This window comes from Ochotona princeps, chromosome 2, assembly GCF_030435755.1.
Source record: "Ochotona princeps isolate mOchPri1 chromosome 2, mOchPri1.hap1, whole genome shotgun sequence".
Classification (NCBI taxonomy): Eukaryota; Metazoa; Chordata; class Mammalia; order Lagomorpha; family Ochotonidae; genus Ochotona; species Ochotona princeps.
The window spans coordinates 80,632,146-80,651,383 of NC_080833.1; the positions used below are offsets into that span (position 1 = coordinate 80,632,146).

The 19,238-nt window shown below is 49.8% G+C and overlaps 1 protein-coding gene across 1 annotated transcript in view; it reads right to left on the reverse strand.

The window, feature by feature from the left end:
* The window catches only part of CNN3 (calponin 3), a 30,841-nt gene extending 12,295 nt beyond the window's left edge, over positions 1 to 18,546 (reverse strand). Inside the window, exon 1 of the mRNA XM_004582031.4 lies at positions 18,197 to 18,546. Within this exon, the coding sequence (XP_004582088.1) occupies positions 18,197 to 18,253 (57 nt within the window). The 5' untranslated portion in view covers positions 18,254 to 18,546. The remainder of the gene's footprint in view (positions 1 to 18,196) is intronic.
* Between the last annotated feature and the right edge of the window lie 692 nt (positions 18,547 to 19,238).

The window sequence follows — 19,238 nt, forward strand, 5'->3', positions numbered from 1 at the left end:
ATATAGAATGAAAACCTTAAAAATTTTTTTTTAATTTTCTGATGATCCCCCCTGCTTACTCTCAAGCGCACTTTCAGATCTATTAGAGCCATGAAGACTGTCTGTCACACAGCTTCACAACATGCTCCACCAGAGAGCCAGCAGCAGACAGCCTCAGTTACCGTCTCTGGTGCCTACATCAGAATCTATTCCCAATCCCTTTCCTGTCTGAGCTCCTGAGGCTTCCCTCCCACAGCCGTGCAGATAATCCAGTATCACAATCCAGTTCCTCATTGACTTCTCTTTTAAGTCTTTTCTGTATTACAAGCTAACACCTCTCATTTTTGTCTTCTATTCAAATCACTGATACATAACCAGCTGCAGTTCAAAGACAGAGTCCCTTTCCTAAAAGCTTGCTTTCCAACAGAAAGAGACAATAAGGTGTGTCAGATGCTTGAGCAAAGGGGCCTGGTGCAGTAGCCTAGTGGCTAAATCCTCATCTTGCACATGCACCAGCATCCCATATGGGCACCATGGCCTGGGAAGGCAGTGGAGTATGGCCCAGTGCTTTGGGACCCTGCACCTATGTAGGAGACGCAGAAGAAGCACCCGGCTCCTGGCTTTGGATTGGCTCAGCGCTAGCCATTGTGACCACTTGGGGAGTGAACCAGGGGAGAAAAGGTCTTTCTATCTCTGCTTTTCTCTGTAAATTCGCCTTTCGGATGAAAATAAGTAAAAAAAAAATATGCTTGAGCAATGAGAAATATCTTTATATACTATCTACACACACACGCACGCGCAGGGCAGGGCACTGCAAACAGCAGCTTTAAAACTGGAACCAAACCCATTTCCATCTCAAATATCAAGAAGCTTCCTCCCTTTCATCGTCACCTGTCACACTGTTGATCCCTCATACAGACATACAAAATGTAATAAAATGTAAATACCCTTGTAAATTTCTTAAAGGCCCTTGCTAGAGATATAACAGACTCATTTTCACATGTTTTGAAGTTGATCCTCAGAACACTGCTCCTGCAACGCCGTGTGACCTGGCAACACGGTGGAATGCATGCCACCCCATTTCTCGTGAGAGGGTCTCATTCCTTCCATTCCAGAGGTGAACAGGATCACAGCTATCTTTGACTCCTGTCAGAACCAACATCCTCCATTTGCACCCACGCTTTCTCGTAGCCAAAGCCCACAGCACTCTCATCTCGCTCTCCACCACGCAGAAGCTTGCCCCAGGCGCTGGTCCTCACCATGGCCACTCGCTCCAGGGTCCATTTTGATGCCCAGGCCTTTCTGCCTCCCTGACTTTGCTCAAACTCATCTCTGTTTGCATCCCAAACTCTCATACTTTCTCAGATTGATGTTGATGAACAGAAGAAATAACTACTTTAAAAAAAAAACATTTCTATATCTAATGGAGGGCTAGAATGGGAAACCTGGAGAAAAATCATTTCATACTTGGGACAACGATGTCCATCTAGAATGCATGCCCTCTCAAGGTCACCAGAGAAATCTAAGACACTCTATGATGGTGCACTTGCCTAAGACACTGGAAAACTCCAGTGCAAAAAGTCAAATCTAGGAGCATCTTAAAGTCAGGTCCTTGGGCTGGTGCTGCGGCACAATGAGTAAAGCCACTGCCTGTGATGCCAGCATGCCACATGAGCACTGCTGCACTGCTGATCCAGCTCCCTGCCGGTGCACCTGGACAAACAGAACACGCCCCCAGTGCGTGGGCTCCTGCCACCCATGCGGGAGACATAGATGAACATGCTCCCAGCTCCTGGCTTCAGCCGCCAAGCCATTCTGGCCGAAGCTCTCCTTCTCCGTAACTTCCGCTTTTCAAATAAACAACTATTTTTAAAAAGAAAGTCAGTCTCTCTCAGAGGCACACTCCAATCTTCAGATCAAGGTATCAGCTTGTAACACCAGCCCAGTGTTTTCCTTCCAAACAGGACCAGTCAGAAATAAAAAGATACCATGACTCAGTGTCTAAGTACTGTGAAATCAACAAGAAACAGCTTTATAAACACCTACAGAGTCGGCCCAGTGCATAGAATAAATCATGTAACAAATAGTAAGGGACATTCAAAAAACCTGAATGTCAATTTTGTCTTCTCTGTCTAGAAAATACCATTCACTCTATAAAGATTAGAACACAGAGAGTTAATAGTAGATTCTGAAAGGTCATATTTCAACAAAGATGGAATTAAATATAGGGACTGGATTCCCAGAAGTAACAATTAACGACAGCTCAGTGTCACCAAAATTCTGGCCAGCAGTAGCAACATAAACCTAAAGTTAGGCCTACTCTCCCTCCACCCCCATCTCCAAAGCAAGGGCTTCTCCAACACTGGTTGAAAAGCCTGGCTGTCCCCCTACGTGGAGTCTAGCTGGGAGGCTGTGCAGTCCTGTTGGGGAGTGGAGGCAGTTACTACCAGCAGGCCGCCTGAGTGCAGTCAGGCATGTACATGAACACCATCCCCAGCCCCTCTGTGAGGCCAGGCTCTTGTCCAATATTCCCCCAGAGCCTATGCCTGGTGTATCAAACTCCAGAAAGGATCTTTCAGGCATGGACAACAGTATCAGTGGGAGGGTGAAAGGCTTCGGACCAGGAGGGACATCTGCATTTGAATGCTGCTGGTTTTCAGGGTTGTCAAAGCTCCTTGATCTGCCAAGCTGGTAATCTTAGATGAATCACTAGGGACAGACCTGCTTCACTTTTGGATAAGGGGCCTTTTTGTCTCTGATGCCCGCTAGGCACAGTCTGGAAACCCTAGCAGTAGGGGCGTGGTTAGAAGGAGCACCTAGTCAACATGCTGATCCATGTCAAGGTCAGAGAAGGAGGCACCGATGTGCGCCTCAAAGCCCAGATATAGATCTCTTTTCTACTATTTGTGTACTTTATGATTGGGAAACTTGACCCAGCACATTTAGGAAACTCAAAGAAACTGGGAATCAGAAAGATTTCACTTCGCTTAACAAACAAATGACTCACAGCATATCTAAAACTCTGCCCCCAAGTTCTAGACCTAGTGATGCTGACTCAGAGAGTTGGGTAAATTCAAATTTTTAAGTCCCTACCTTAAAAAGCTAATGCTGATGGGGTTTTCACAGTTACAAGATTTTAACATGTTATCGCTAGTCTTATTTGTTTGAATCACAAAGGCGTCATGCGGTAGCCAAGAAAAGCATTAAGCATTACTTACAGGAAATGGTTATGAAAGGAATATGTGAGCTACAAAAGGTTAGGCCATCATCATCTTCCTACTTTATGGAGAGGGGAAAAAAAACAACCTGCCAAAACCAGGATCAGAATCTGTCCATACATGGAGGTGTCTTGTCCACCTCACTGATCATATTGCTTAGTTAATATAGCAAGGGAGTTAATTAGCACACCCACCCTACCTGGTAGGTTAAACCGTACCTGTGGCTTTACTACGATCAACCCTGAGTGGCACATATGGAAGGGAACACTGATAAATTGACACCAGTTTCCAGAAGGAGTAAGCTGTGTAGTTAAAACAACCAACCAGAAAACCCTTCAACAGTCTGAGAAACTGGCTAGCCAGCAGTGGCTATGAATGAGCTAGAACAAACACTAAGGACTTAAGGGAAACAAGCTAGCTACCAGCTAAATATGTAGATGGAAGTCATGTAGCAGAGGCAGCCAATAACTGCCACACAGACAACAGATGCAGGGTAAGTACGTCTAAGTGACAGGCAGATGGACTTCAAGAAAATGGAATGGAAAAAAATACCACGTGACTGCCAACAAACGCACTGGTGTGAAAACGACCCCCAACAATGCCTGCTGGAGAACCTTCTGTCACTCAAAGGGATCCACCGTGTCTTAGATTTTAGAGATCTATAGAGATTTTATTCAAAGAGGATCTCAGCTGAAGTCCCACAGGAGAAGCCAACAAAGAGAGGCATTGCACATGCAGTGGTTTGGTCTTACCACTAGAATATCTCAGGGTCCACCACACTCCTGTGTTTGCTGGTCTCTGTAACACGGGCAGCCCTGGGAGGGGAGCTGGGTGCATGGACAGCCCTGGGAGGGGAGCTGGGTGCATGGGCAGCCTTGGGAGGGGAACTGGGTGCATGGGCAGCCTTGGGAGGCTGTTTCATCTTGTTCTACAACTATCAGGGTGGCATCACAAGGTGTACCTCCAAAATGGACGCCAGAGTGTACCCCATCCCCCAACCCTATTCTTTACTCGGTTCCCATCACAGGGCAAGTCTCAGTCAAGGAGGCCACCCTCACTGTCCTCAAAGTCACAAAGGAACTCTCTCTGCCAGATCATTGACAGTGGCCATCCTCTGCCCCAACCGTGAAGCTGAGAGCAAACACCACCCTGCTCCCCTGCCATGCCATAGGCTCCTGAAGGGACAAGGCTGCAGAGGCGGCCAGGGGAAACAGAATCAGGCAGCTTGGAGACACCTGGAACTGCCCAGCAGGGTCCAGAGCAAGACTGCAGATAGCCAATGCTCTTTCCTTGTGTCCTACAGTGGAGTCGCCCATGTGAGAGGAAGGACCTCATCCAATACCAGCTACCAACCAAATGTACATATAATCTGGTTTTTTTTTATTTTTTTTTGTAATCTGAAAGGCAGAGTCACAGAAAGGAGAGGCACAGAGAGAGATCTTCCACCCACTCATTCACTCCCCAAATGGCCACAATTGCCAGAGCTGAGCCAATCTAAAGCCAGAAACCTTTTTTTGGCCTCCCGTGTGGGTCCAGGTGCACCAAGGACCTGGACCATTCTCCACTGACCTTCCAGGCCCATATGTAGGGAACTGGACTAGAAGTAGAATAGCCAGGACACGAACTGGAAACCATATGGTATGTTAGTGCTGCAGGTAGAGGCTTAACCTACACACCACAGTGCAGACCCCAACTAGATACCTACTTTTTTTTTTTTAAGGCATAAAGGTGGTTTATTCAGGTTAGCCTAGGTCTCCCAACCACCTCCCCCAGCCCAGCAGGGCGAAAAAAAGAGCAGGAAGGCAAAAAAGGGGCGAGGTTGCACAGCACAAGGACAATTCCATATAATTATACAGTCATGATTGGTCAGTTTTAACTGTTAACTTTCAAAAAGAGTAAGTAGGAAGGCTTCTATTGGTGGGCTTAAAGCAAGCAACTTCCAAAAGGTACAAAGTGATGGGCTATAGGGCAGTGAATCTTATCAAACACCAGGGACCTCCTTCCTGGGGAATGGTCTGCCTACGTGACCTGCCAGGTGTCCTGCCAGGAGACACCTATTTTAAATGTGGAATAGATGCTGTATAGTGAGAGCTCACTTAAATCTTATAGATACATTAACTTTTCAAGACAGCACCATTATCTCCCTTAATGAAAATCAGATGATAAGAAATTCCCATTAGGCAGTAAGAGAGAAATCTCTCATTTTCTCCTTTAAAACAATTTATATTCTGCCCTCGTGAAGTGGCATCCAAAACATACACAATGCTTTTTGGGATCCCAAATAAATGTTTGGTTCATTTTCCCCTTATAGGGAAGTGTGAAAAGAGATAAAGTCAGGGTCAAGGTTCCAATACCTGCATTGCCACCAAGTCCTGCACAATGGCACCAAGGACAGGCTGGAGGCACATCACAATTCAATTGCTTTACGTGCCAAGACAAAGAAGGAAATAACCAGTTCTAAAATTCAGAGTCCCTTGGTTTTCTGTTGTTGCTTGCTTACTTTTTGCAACAACAACAACAACAACAAATCAGTTTGAACGCAGTCCTGAAGCCACCCAAGTGGATCCTGGCATTAGGTCACTGGGCACCTTGGTGTGGCCAGTCAGGCAGCCCCACATGTCCTCTGGCTATGATGTGATCCGAGCACCGCACCTCCCACCAGAATGCTGCCCCTGATACAATGGTCTCTTGGTGACCCTGCTGTGAAGGCACAAGCCAAAGAAACCCATTGTGTCTGAACCAACATCTCTCCCCATCCCATATCAAGGGTCCAAGGCATGGGAAGTGTCAGAGCTCAGCTGCCAAGTGGTCTTAGCAGGACTCAGCAAGAAGTAGCTGAATCAACAGTGTATTCCACACTCAGGCCTGAGCCTGGGCCACCCATCTCCATTCCTGCCATCAGAATCAGACACCATCAGGTATCAGTGGCTCGGGGATGACAAGAGGAGGAGCAAGCCCACGAGAACACTGACAAGGGGAAGGGCAATGGCGGCCTGGGGCCATCAGCAGTGTTTTCCCAGAGCACTTCCTTCTGCCTTCAGAGCTTGGCCCCTTCTGACAGCTGACCCTTCCCCCTCTGCTCTTTGCTCCCACTTTCTATCTGGACAGAAATTTTCCTTTCATTGGTCCCTCCGTGGGCACAGCCTACCCCACCTGGGATGAAACAATCAAACCTTTGATGAAAACTGCACCGAGCCTCAAATGCTGTCCCTGCTTCTTTTTCATGTCGTGCCAAGCCTCTCCATTTCTCCACTCGGCACTCCCTCTTACCCTCTGGGAATTGGCTCCACTGAAGATGATCTCTAAGAGGCCCCCAGTGAGCTCTCAGCGGCCAAGGCCAGTGCCCGCCCTGGCCCTCCTCCTGGCCTCTCAGCAGTGCTCCCCTGGAGGCCCCTCCACTCTCCATTCCCCTCCCCGCCGCCCCGTGTCCTTGTGAAGAACACTCACCTGGCACTCCTTGCTCCAAACTCTGGCCCTCCTCCTTTCCTTGAAGGACAGCAATTCTACCTAAGCTCAGGCCTCAACTGAACATGGCAGTGAGCTTGGTGAGGGTGGGGATGTGAGGCCCACCATGCATCCAGTTTCCTCGGCCGTGAACGAGGGCACTCACAATGGGTGTAATGAGTCACATACCTCGTGGGGAGTTCACAAGAGCCAAACTTATCCTTCCCACTTTGCTTGACTGACCAGCCCTCATTCACAATACCAGAAAGATTGCCTTCTTCAAATGCAATATATCATGGAAACAAACAACATGATGTAATAGCCATTGTGATAAGCGAGCACTGTAATGGTATTAGGCTTTCTATTTAAAAGTACTGCTTCTGTTAGCAAATAATTTATGAAAGAGATGCCCTTTCTCTCCTTATGCCCCAACTTCACCTAGTGCCAACTCCCACATGGGTCTGTGGGGACCAGAGATGGAGATAAAGAACTAAAACAAGTGCCTCCCTCCAGTGAAGCCATTTTGACCAAGTTTTGATCTTTATTTTAACATCAATGACAGATCTCTGGGGTTGGCATTGTGGCCCAGCAAGTTAAAAGGTGCTTTGTGATGCTGGCAGCCTCCTACAGTTGTTGGTTCAAATCCCAACTGCTCTACTTCTCATCCAGCTCACTGCTAATACAACTGGGAAAGCACTGGAAGATGACCCAAGTACTTGGGCCACTATATCCACATGAGACTTGGATGGAGTGCCAGGCTCCTGGCCTCAGCCTGGCCCAACTTCAGCCCCTCCAAACATCTGGAGAATACACCAGTGGAGGGAAGATCTCTCTGCTGTTTCACAGCTGTTCAATAAAACCAAACAAAAGCAATTCTATATCACTAATAGTATAAACTGATTTTTTAAGACAGCAATTGGCAATACTTAATTCATCCTTAAGCATTAAATCAATTATGCATTTTCCCACACAAGTAGTTAAAAAAAATCTAATATTGGAGTAGTAAGTAGCACAAATCCACACAATGCTTAAAATCTCTTCTCTAAAATGAATAAATGGATCCAGCACAATGGCTAAACCTTCGAATTACACATGCCAGGATCCCATATGGGTGCTGGCTCATGTCCTGGTTGCTCCACTTCCCATCCAGCTCCCTGGCTGTGGCCTGGGAAAGCAGTAGAGGACGGCCCAAAGCCTTGGGCCCTGCACCCATATGTGAGACCTGAAAGCAGCTCTGGCTCTTGGCTTCAGACTGACTTGCTCCAGCAGCTATTGTGGCCACTTGTGAAGTAAACCAGCAGACAAAAGATCTTTCCTCTCTGTAAATCTGTGTTTTTAACAAACAAATCCTATATGTGTGTGTGTGTGTATGAAGTAGTTGAACAAATATTTCAGTTTGCACGATGTGTTCAGATACATACTGGATTTCCTGGACTCATTGCCCAGTTCCCTACCAAGGCAAACCCTGGAAGGCAAAAGGTGATGGCTCAAATTACTGACATCCTGTCATATTGCTTCCTATCCCAGAACGGCAAACTTTGGAGGACTGAACCAGCAGATGGAAACTCTGTCTTTTGGTGTGGTGTGGTGTGGTGCAGGGAGGAAAGGAAGAGATAGGGAAGGGGGGTAGAGAGAGAGAGAGAGAGAGAGGGAGGGAGGGAGGGAGGGAGGGAGGGAGGGGCAGGCTGCTCTTTTGAGCAAGGGCCATGGCAGAGATGACTTGTCTGGAGGCTGTGGGCTTAGTTGGGGTTTGGACCCAGACGTGGCTCACAAGTGAAAAACTTTTTTACCCCTCAACGTTCTCCAGCCCCCTGTTGAGACAGAACTCCGTCCACTGCACAGTCTGCAGCACAGCACCTGTCCCACCTGCCTGAAGAGACTCACAGATGGCAGAAGGCAGGGAAGGGACTTAGGCTCTGGCTCAGGATAAAATCCTTCTAATTCATCCAGTCCTTCTAGTACATCCTGGTGGAGCCTTCACCAGCAATGCTGCTGCTGTGTTAAAGACAGCTTGGAAGCAAGCCACCTCCTCCAGCCCCAGGGGAATCTCCAAGATCCAAGGGCGTGGCCAGCACAGTTCAAAAGTTCATCACAGGATACCTAGCAGAGATGGCTCGCATCACAGTTTTAAGTTTTCCCCGGCCTCATGGTCTCTGCCACATGTTCGCCCAGCCATATGCAGACATGCAGGCTTTGGAAGATGCTGTGGGGAAGGCTGTGGGCAGCAGTTCTGTTGCTCAATGGAGGACAGCAGAACGCTCATCACCGAAAAAAAAAAAAAAAGAAAATCAGAAAATTGGCTGGCCACATGCAGGCCTGAATGCATGACTGGGAGGTAGGATATACAGGACCTATTTTATATGGATATAGAACATCTATGTAGATGCTGGAGAAATGGAAGGAGAATCCAGAAGCCAGTGGCTCCCAGTGTTCAGCCTGGGGCCTTTAACCCCATGAGAACTGGGAGGAGTACCCAAGGACTTCAGCTCGGCAGCTACGCCAGGCTCAGCGATTTCACCCTATGCAGCTGAATGTATGTGGAGCTTCTACACTCAATTAAAAGATAATATGATTGCTGATGCTAGTTTTGCATTCAAAGCGGGATCACATGCAGGTATTAGGCCAGAGTACACTGGTAACGAGCTACACACGGTGTTGATTATGTTCGCTCCTATTTCCTCCGGTGTGAATGGGGCTGGATTGGGGGGTGAGGAAAGCACAGCCCCGACCCAGCTGCAGGACTCGTGCAGCACTAAGGAAGACCTGGAAGCTGGCATAAGGAACAAAGATCTATGTCCAGATATAGGGAAAGCAGTAAGGCAGAAGTGATGCAAACACCCCAACCCACCCGGTTCCGCTACTCCACAGTCAGGCTCCCCTGGACCGTTCTTGCTGAGAAAGAAACAACTGAGAGGAACACTTTCAAGCACAAAGAGCCTGCTCTCCTCTGCATTCAAACCCCAACTCCCACTGCCCTTGTGTGACTGTTGGACGAACAGTGTGGCGTGGAGGCAGAGAAGTTCCCTCCCCACCTTGTGCGAGATTTAGCCACTTGGCTCATGTACTCCCAACACACACACACACACACACACACACACACACACACACACACACACACATATCCCGCTCCAGCCCTAGCGTGGTGGCCTAGTGGCTAAAATTCTTGCCTTACACGCCTGGGATTCCCTATAGGCGCCGGCTCTAATCCTGGCAGTTCCACTTCCCATCCAGCTCCCTGCTTGTGGCCTAGGGAAGCAGCAAAGTATGGCCCTTGGGATCCTGTACCCATATGGGAGACCCGGAAGGAGCTCTTGGCTCCTGGTTCAGACTGGCTCAGCTCCGGCCATTGTGGCTACATGGGGAGTGAATCAGGTGATGGAGGAGCTTTCTGTCTCTCCTTCACTCTGTAAATCCAACTTTCCAATAAAAATACATGAATCTTTAAAAAAAAAAAAAGACTTGCAACTTGAAGGTCTACACAAGCCGCATCTGAAGCCAAGGACCAGAAGACTTCTTTTGTTTCATAGAAACTAACCTCTCAAGAAAAAAGGCAGGGAAGCACCACCCCCCGAATGCAAGGCATGTGGCTCCCCAGTGATGTCATTGGCCACGAGGGCCATGCGGAATGAGACCAGACATTTTCTTCGCTGAGGAACTGTACTTCAGGCCAGCATGAGGAGGCTTCTCGGGTGAAGCTGCCTATGAGGGCTTGGTGTCATGGCCCCTGTCTGCTGCCAAGAGCTTTGTCATGTTCAGATTTTGGTCAACTTCCAGAAGACAAGGTTCAGACCACAGGAACAAACCTCCCCAGCACAGAACCAGCAAGGAGAACGGAACAGCTGCCAACACTTACATAACACGTACCTTGGTTCCAGGCACCATCTTAAACTTTGCATGGATGATCTTGCCTGTCTTGCTCTGCGCAACAGCCTCATAAGGGTGTTTACTACCCTGCTCTCATTCTGAAGATGAAACACGAAGCAGCTCAGCCTCCAGCCTAAAGCCCACAGTGAGATGGTGACTAATAGGGTTCTAAGCCGGTCTCCACGTTCATGACCAATAAGTAGTTCATTTTCATGGACCACAATCTTGCTTGACTAAAAGGTCTTCAGGTCCACAAGGGTTCACAGTCATTCTTACGTCACACAACATAAAACATACCACACCCTTGCAAAACATGTTTTTATTTTTCATCAAAACCTTTCATGCCAGTCCCTGGCAATGGCCTGGATTAGCCCTGGGTTCTTGAAATCCTTGACAAAAACCAGAGCATACAAGAACACACGGATCAGGGTTAAGAGACCATGTGCGGCAATGGGTTCACCAACGCACATGGTAAATGCTAGTAGAGGTTAGCGCCTGGGAAAAAATGGAATTGGCCAACAACATGCAACAGTAGGCTTTTTCCAGCCGCCATGTGGTCAAACAGAGTAAAAAGACAATGCATTTCCTCTCTCTCCTAATAAAATACTAATAACAAGTGGAAAAACCAAAGCATCCAGCGGTGCTTTTTAAATGCCAACAGATAATATTCATTGTGGCTTATGATACGCTGTGAAGTATGGGAATGAAAAACACTAAGCCTCATATGCCACCTGGAAAGCAAACAGGAGAAGGGGCAGGAAAGGCCTGCATCTCCCTCCGGATGACGGCAGCATTGCCAGTATCTTCACTGTCAGACTTATTGTTTAACAAGGGTGCTAAAAGCTGTAGGTTGTGGCTGGCACTGGCCTGTAGTGGGGCAAGCCTCGGCCTGTGGCACCAGTGACCCATCTGCACACCAGTTTTTAAGTCCTGGCTGGTCCACTTCCAATCCAACTCCCTGCTGATGGCCTGGGAAGACAGCAGAGGATGGCCCAAGGTCTTGGGTTGGTACTCACGGGAAGAGGTCCAGAAGAGGCTTTCGGCTCCCAGTTTTGGACCAACAAAGCTCTGGCCATTCGAGTCATTTGGGTAGGGAACCAGAGGATGGAAGACAGCTCTCTGCCTCCTCCTCTCTGTAACTCTGCCTTCCAAATAAACATTCAATAAATGCTTAAAAAAAAAGCTATAGGTTAATGTGACAGTAAACCTTATATGACATGATCTGATCCATATTAAGATTCCAGTCATTCTGAGCATTTTTTAGATTAATTTGTTTTTATTTGAAAGGCAGATTTTTACAGAGAAGAAACAAAGAGATGTCTTACATCTGCTGGGTCACTCCCCAAATGGCCACAACGCTGATCCAAGCCAAGAGCTTCTTCCAGGCCTCCCACATGGGTGCAAGAGGCCCAAGGACCTGGCCATCCTCTACTGTTTTCTCATACACATAACCCGGGAGTTGGATTAGAAGTGGAGCAGCTGGCACACAAACCAGCGCCCATGTGGGATGCCTGCACCAGACAGGATTAGCAAGGAGCATGCTACCTCTGCTCGTGTTAGCAAATGGGATCTGCTTCATTACTTTCCATCAAGAACGGGAGGTGGCCATGTGGGAGAAACCATACTGCTGGTCCCTTGCAGGAACAAGGACCCTGACCTGGCAGCACACACACACTCTCGTCATCTCCTGGGAGGTGCTAGCATCGGACACAGCTTTGCAGCGAGAACTCGGTCACTGCCTCCTAATCTAGAACTGTAAAAAGAATAAGCAGTGGTGCGTCAGCTAGAACCCCAAAATCAGCAGCAAAAGAGAAATTAACTTAGTGACAATTCTGATAACCTTCATTAAAAAAAAATCAGCACAACCTTCAAAAATATCACACTGACGCTACAGAATTCCCTTATGCAGATGAACAAGATCAATTTCCAATTTCCAGAGATAATCAAATCTATTCTTCATGGATAAATTCAACAAAACAACAGAAATGTATTGAGCATTAACTATGTACCAAGTCATATTCTCAAATATACTTGGTCCTACTAGCATATGATGGAATTTTGAGTCTCAGCTGCTCCACTTCTGATCCAGCTCCCTGCTAATGCGCTTGGGAAAGCAGAAGAGGGCTCAAGCAGTTGAGGCCCTGTCACCCATGCAGAAGATCTGGACAGATTTCCAGGTTCAGCCCTGGTCACAGTATCCACCTGGGGAGTGAACCAGTGGATAGAAGATCTGTTTTTCCTTCCCTCTCTAACTTTCCCTTTTGAATAAATTAATCAACCCTTGAAAGAAAATCACCCATCACTGGGGTGGGTGTTGGCCTAGCAGTTAAGAAACCAGGATTGGGGCTTGGGTTGTGGGGTAGCCGGTTAAACTGCTGCCTGTGGTGTTCAGCATCCCATAGGAACACTGGTTTCAATCCCAGCTGCTCTACTTTGATCCATCTGCCTGCTGATGCACCTGGGAAAGCAGCAGAAGATGGCCAAGGACTTGTACCCCAGCACCCATGTGGTAGACATAGATGGGGTTCCAGGCTCCTGCTTCAGCCTGGCTCAGCCCTTGTCACTGTAGCCATTTTGGCAGAAAATGAGTGGATAGAAGCACCCTCTGTCTCTGTATGTATGTATGCGTCTACTCTCCTTTTCTCTCTGCAACTTTGCTTTACAAATAAACAGATAAATACACCTTTTAGGAAAAAAAAAACCATGCCGGGTGCCCATGTTCCAATTGGGAGTATGTGGGTCAGATACAACCCTGGATCCTGACTCCAGTCTGCTAGCAATTCAGATTGTGGAGAGCTGCAGTGATACCTCAAAAACTTGGGTTTCTGCCACTTGCCTAGAGACCTGGTTTGTGCTGCAGGCAACTGGGACGTGAACCAGAAATGGGAACTCCCATTTTTTTCCTCTTTCCCGAACAACAATTTTTTTTAATTTTTTAAATCATGAAATATAATAGTAGATCATACATCATTTAATCTCTAATGAAAAGAAACAGTTTTGGGCCAAGTGCGGTGGCCTAGTGGCCAGGGTCCTCGCCTTGAATGCAATGGGATCCCATGTGTGCGCCAGTTCTAGTCCCGGTGGCCTCGCTTCCCATCCAGCCCCCTGCCTGTGGCCTGGGAAAGCAATAGAGGACAGCCCAAAGCCTTGGGACCCTGTGCCCACATGGGAGACCCAGAGGCTCCTGGTTCCTGGCTTCAGATCAGCTCAGTTCTGGCCAGTGCAGTCACTTGAGGAGTGAATCATCAGTCGGAAGATCTTCCTCTCTATCTCCTCCTCTCTGTATATCGGACTTTGCAATAAAAATAAATAAATCTTAAAAAAAAAACAGGTTTTAACTGAAAACATCTAGTTGTACACTTCAACATTTAAACAGAAAGCAGCGCTGCACTGCGGTGTAGTAAGCAAAGCTACCACTTGCAACACCAGCACCCCAGCTGCTCCAGGGACAATCCAGCTCCCTGCCACTGTGCCTGGGAAAGCAGAATATGGCCCAAGTGGCTGAGCCCCTGTATCTACATAGGAGACTAGCAGACGCTCCTGGATTCCACCTGGCCTCAGCCATAACTGTTGCAGCCATTTGGAAAGCAAACTAGCAGATGGAAGAACCCTCCTCCCTAACTCTGACTTTCAAAAACATAAGTACTTCAAAGCTAAAGTCATCCACGTGTTTTTGCTAAGATTCCAGTACTGCAGCAGCCGACGTGGCAGCCCACCATGAGGCAGAGTTCAGAGCTGAGGCCACAGTGGGTCACTCTGATTAGGCCACCCTCGTCCACAGGGTAGACAGGCTGTGAGCACCTATGGGTTCCATCAGAGGTTATTCAATTTACTCTTCAGTGTAAATTCAGTGACTTAAGATTTGAGCAGTTAAGTCTTCCAAAAATGGTTTTTACTGTTTAGGAATACAATTTTTTTTTTTTACTTATTTTTCTTGGACAGGCAGATTTACAGAGAGAAGAGACAGAAAGATCTTCCATCTACTGTTTCACTCCCCAAGTGACCACAACAACCAGAGATGAACTGATCTGAAGCCACGAGCCTGGAGCCTCTTTCAGGTTTCCCACACGGGTGCAGGTACCAAGGCTTTGGGCCATCCTCCACTGCTCTCCCCAACCATAAGCAGGGAACTTCAAGCAAAGTGGAGTAGCCAGGACACAAACCAGTGCCACATGGGATCCCAGTAAATCTAAGGTGAGGACTTTAGCCACTAGGCTACCTCACTGGGCCTTGAGGAATACCATTTTTTTTACAGGCCAGGAGTTCTGAAACTCATTGCCCAATATTAGACATTCCATAGGGACAAAAGACTACAATTGTACATTCCACAGCTTCCCCTATGGCACTTGCACTTTGAGTCCTGGCTGTTCCTTTTCCAATTCAGCCTCCTGCAAATGTACCTGGGAAGGCAGCAGCAGAGGACCCTAAATGCTCGGGTCCCTATACCCATGCCCCTGGATGGAGTGCAGGGCTCACATCCTGGCAGTTGTAGCCAGAGAATTAGAGAATGAACCATCCAATGCAATCCGTCTCAATTTCAAATAAGTAAATACATCAAGGAAGAAAGGCAGGAAGGCAGGGTGGAAGGAAGGAGACGAGAGGCAGTGAGAATGGAGAAGCTTAGGGAGGGGACACGTCCCTGGCAGCACTGGCCCCAGGCCTGCCGAGGGCATGCTTTGTTGCATGCTCCCTATTCCAGGAAACTGCTCTGACTCCCCCACGGTGCTCAGGACACACACTGCTTCCCTCGAGGGCCTGTTCTGCTTTTTCATGGCTTATGAGGCACACAGCTGCTTCCCTTTTCATTGTAGCCCACAAGATGCAATCCAAGGCTTGGTGCAACCTGGGAGCCGCAGGTCAGACCCCAGCACTGGGCGTGTTCCCATGTACCACAGACCCATCACTACCAGCTCCTACTTTCCCTGGCCCTGTGATGGTTTTTTGTAGACTGAAAATTACTAATCCTTTTGTTCTTACTAAGAAAGAATGTTGATTCGCCAGGATTAAAGCGTCTTAGTTTTTAGGCTGGTTTCAAACATCTTTCTGTCTATTTAAAAAAAAAAAATCTGTATTATCTCAAGCTTTTTCCCCTAGAATTTTCTTGATAGATATATACTTAAGACCAAAGACTGTCTAAATCCACTGATGAATGACTTCCACAGGTAAAGTATAAAGAGACTAAAGGTTTACTAATACAAGTGAGTACTCACAGTGGTGAGGAATCACAAATTCAACACATGTAACACCAATCCTAATTTTCTACTACTAAGAGCTAACAGTCACCAGGTACTTACATGAAGCCAGAGGCATCTCGGCAACATGAATTTGCAGAGGGGAGAGAGTATGTGACCATCACATCCCCATATTCACAGGTTAGGAAACCAAGACAAAGATGCCAAGCCCAACATCATGTTGGTAGGCAGTGGCAGAGACAGGAGGCTGGAACCCAAAAGCTCCGGACCCAAAGTCCACTCTATGCTGTTTCTCCAAGATGTTCTTTACTGTTTTTTTTAAACTTGGTTAAAAGAGGATTAAGAAAAAAAAATGAACACTAAAACGATATATCAATTACATAGTGCCTGAAGAAAAACAAGTAAGGAATCAAAACCCAGTAAAGTCTAAATTCACATTTCCAACCACCCTCCCCACCCAGTCAGTCCCGAGTTTTCTCAAGGCAATCTCATAGAAAGGCTGAGCAAACACTGATGTTTGATTTCCAAGTCTAGAACAAATTCCAACCAGCATGACATGAATAATCACAACCTCAAGAAGTAACAGGTGGAGAGCAAAACTGGGGGTGGGGTGGGGCAGAAACCAGGATTCATACTAAGGCACTGTTGTCAGGAATTGGAATTCTTCGAATACCCCAGCTTCCTTTGTGACTGTGGGCAGGCCACACTCCAGAAGCCAGCATCCCCATCTGCAGAGGCGACTGGATAATCCCAGCCATCCTTCCCACTTCACAGGGCTGCGAATATCAAAGCTTTGCTATGAAAGAATCCCGTATGAAAGGAACATGTAAGAGGTGATTAAAGAACAGGTTAGATGCTTCCATGTAGATGCAAACCCACAGCGTTTACAACTTTCCAAAGGTTCGTGAGCCAGCCTCCGCACCTCCTGTGTCTGCTCCATACATTAGTCAGCAGCATAAAGGAAAATCAGCAAGGATGTGGCCATCCTAGGAAAGTCGGTGCCTTGAAGGGCAGCCAAAGTTATCAGACACTCATTTACAACGCAAAAGGTAAAAAGACGGCCAGCCAAGAATCACGGGAAGAGTTAGAATTAACCTGCGGGAGCCCGGCCAGGGGTTAGTACAAACTCATTCCTGGCACAGGCTCCTGAGGTTTGCAAACCTCAACCTGGGAGAGGACACAACAACATTTTGCAAGTCTTCAACTGGCGAGGCGTGGATTCAGCGCATCACACAAACACCTTTCAATTCTTGGGGGGCTGGGGGAAGTGCTCCGGAAATCATGTTCTAACTTGATTAACACATTTGAAAAGGAAAAGGACTTGAATCTATTTTAGATGCGCGGACTGAATCCGACGGCTTTTAGAAGAGCTACATCTTTGGCCCCGCGGCTCACCCCGTAGCCCCCAGGGATATGCTGGCTCCGAGCAGTCAGGACGGTGCCATAGGGATCCCCACGGGCCACGGCTCCCGGGAGGCTAATGGGAATGAAACCCGCAGCAGCCTCCTTTGTGGCGCTCGGACCGGAACAGCAGAGAGCAGACAATGAGCGGTCTGTGCGCAGTTCCGCGCCGATTGGCTGGTCTCTCCCCCCTCCAGAAACCCCTGATGTCATGGGCTTGGAATGCAGGGAGGGAGGAAGGAAGGAGAGGATTTGGGGAGGGGGACGCCTCTCATCTCTTTCCCAGGCCGAAAGTCCCAAAGATAAACCCAGCGCATTCCTAACGTTCGATGGAAAAGCGGAGCGTCACCAAACACCAATCACTCCCAACTGCCACCCGACACACAAGCCCTCAACAAAAGCGGCCCATGGCTATGCTGAGAGTCGAATGGGCTGCGAACTTCCCTGGCACGCTGCTTTATTTAGACTCGGGTATCTCCGACGCTAATGCTCCCACCGCGGCGCGCTAGGGCTTTGTCTGGGACCCCCGCACCGCAGCAGTGCTGGACCTAGGGCGCCGGCATTCGGACGCTGCCCTGGGTTTCCAGGAACAATGAGGAGCCCCACCGAGGCTTACGCAGCTGCCTAACTTGCCCCCCCGCCCTCGGCGCAGCGCAGCTGAGGAGGGAAGCGCCCAGGAGGCCAGGAGCCCCGCGCCGGGACTCGCCGGACACCCGGGCGCACGGGCCGGCCCCGCCTAGAAGCCCACAGCAGCGGGGAGCGGCGAGCGCCCCCTTCCCCGAGGAGCGCGTCGAGCAGCCCGAGAGGCCCGCGCAGCGGAGCTCCGGGCGGCCGGGAACGCACTACCCGCCGCCGCCGCCTAGTCCCAGCCCCCGGGGCGGGAACAAAGCCAAAAGAGAGCTTGGGAGCCGGCGCCCCGGGCCCTGGGGAGAGGACGCGCCGAGGACGCCCGGCCACCGGCGCACCATCCCGACGCCTCCTTTTCCTCTGGACCCTTCAGGAGCCTGGAAGCACGGCTCAGCTCCGACTCCAGTCGTCGGGGCTCCCGCCCCCCCGCCTCATCTTGCACCCCTGGCCATCCCCCGAGCCCGGCAGTACCTTGTTCTTGACCTCGGCCGAGAGCCCGTAGGAAGGGCCCTTGTTGAAGTGGGTCATGGTGCTTTAGGAGGCTGCGCTGGGGGTGGGGGGGTGTCCCGCCGTCTGTCGCACTCGGCTTCCCCCTCCTGGCCCCGAGGAGTGGCCGCCGCGGAGGGATGCTCGGAGCTCGCTTCTCTGGGCAGCGCGAGGGACGCCCGGACGCGACGGCGGGGCGCGGCCGGTGCCTGGGCGACTCGGTCCCGACTGGGTCCGCAGAGCCTGACCGTGCGCTCCGGAGCCCCGCTGGCCGCCTCGCTCGCTGCCCGCCCCGCGGCGCCGCACGCTCTGCCCCACCGCCTCCCCGGGGCTTTCGGGGATTGGCCGGCGCCGGGCCAATGGGGGGCCGCCGGCTCCCGCCTCTCCGGAGAGGGGGCGGTGCGGCCAATGGCACGGCGGCGAGCGCGGCGCTTCCCCCGCCCTGCGCGCGGGGCCCGGGTCCCCGCCCCTGCTCACGCCACCCGGACCCGCGGCGAGGCGGCCACGCCCCCCTGGACCCGGCCAGCGGCCGCCTGGGCGTCGGCCTCTCGCCCGCGCTTGGGGGGCTTCCCGGCCGCGGTGTCTCACGTCCCGTCTGCGAGCGCCTGGCGGCGACCGGCTGAGAAGCCCCCCTACCCGGGCTTGACCCGCCGCCTTCTTGCCTGCCCGGGGCGTCCCCACCGAGGATAGGGCCTGTCCACCCGCTGCTGCGCTTCCACCGTGAGGGTTCACCACCGACACCTGCTGCTCCTCCCTGCCTCACCTGGCGGCCTCTCACACCTGTTGATTTCGCCTGCATCTCGCTTGCTCCAGACAAAACTTTTTGGCTCAGCTTTTAACTGGTGTGCGCCCCTCAGCCAAACCTGAGTCTGTCCGTGGATTCGCAGCCCCCTCTGTTCATTCTTTGTTAATCCAAAAAATTCCGTTGGTTCCAAACGCCAGATGTCTGTGGCTCTCTCGCGCTGTTTTCTTCTTCATTTTGAAATTGGGACTCTTTGTGCGGAGATGAGTGAACATTCTTTAGACA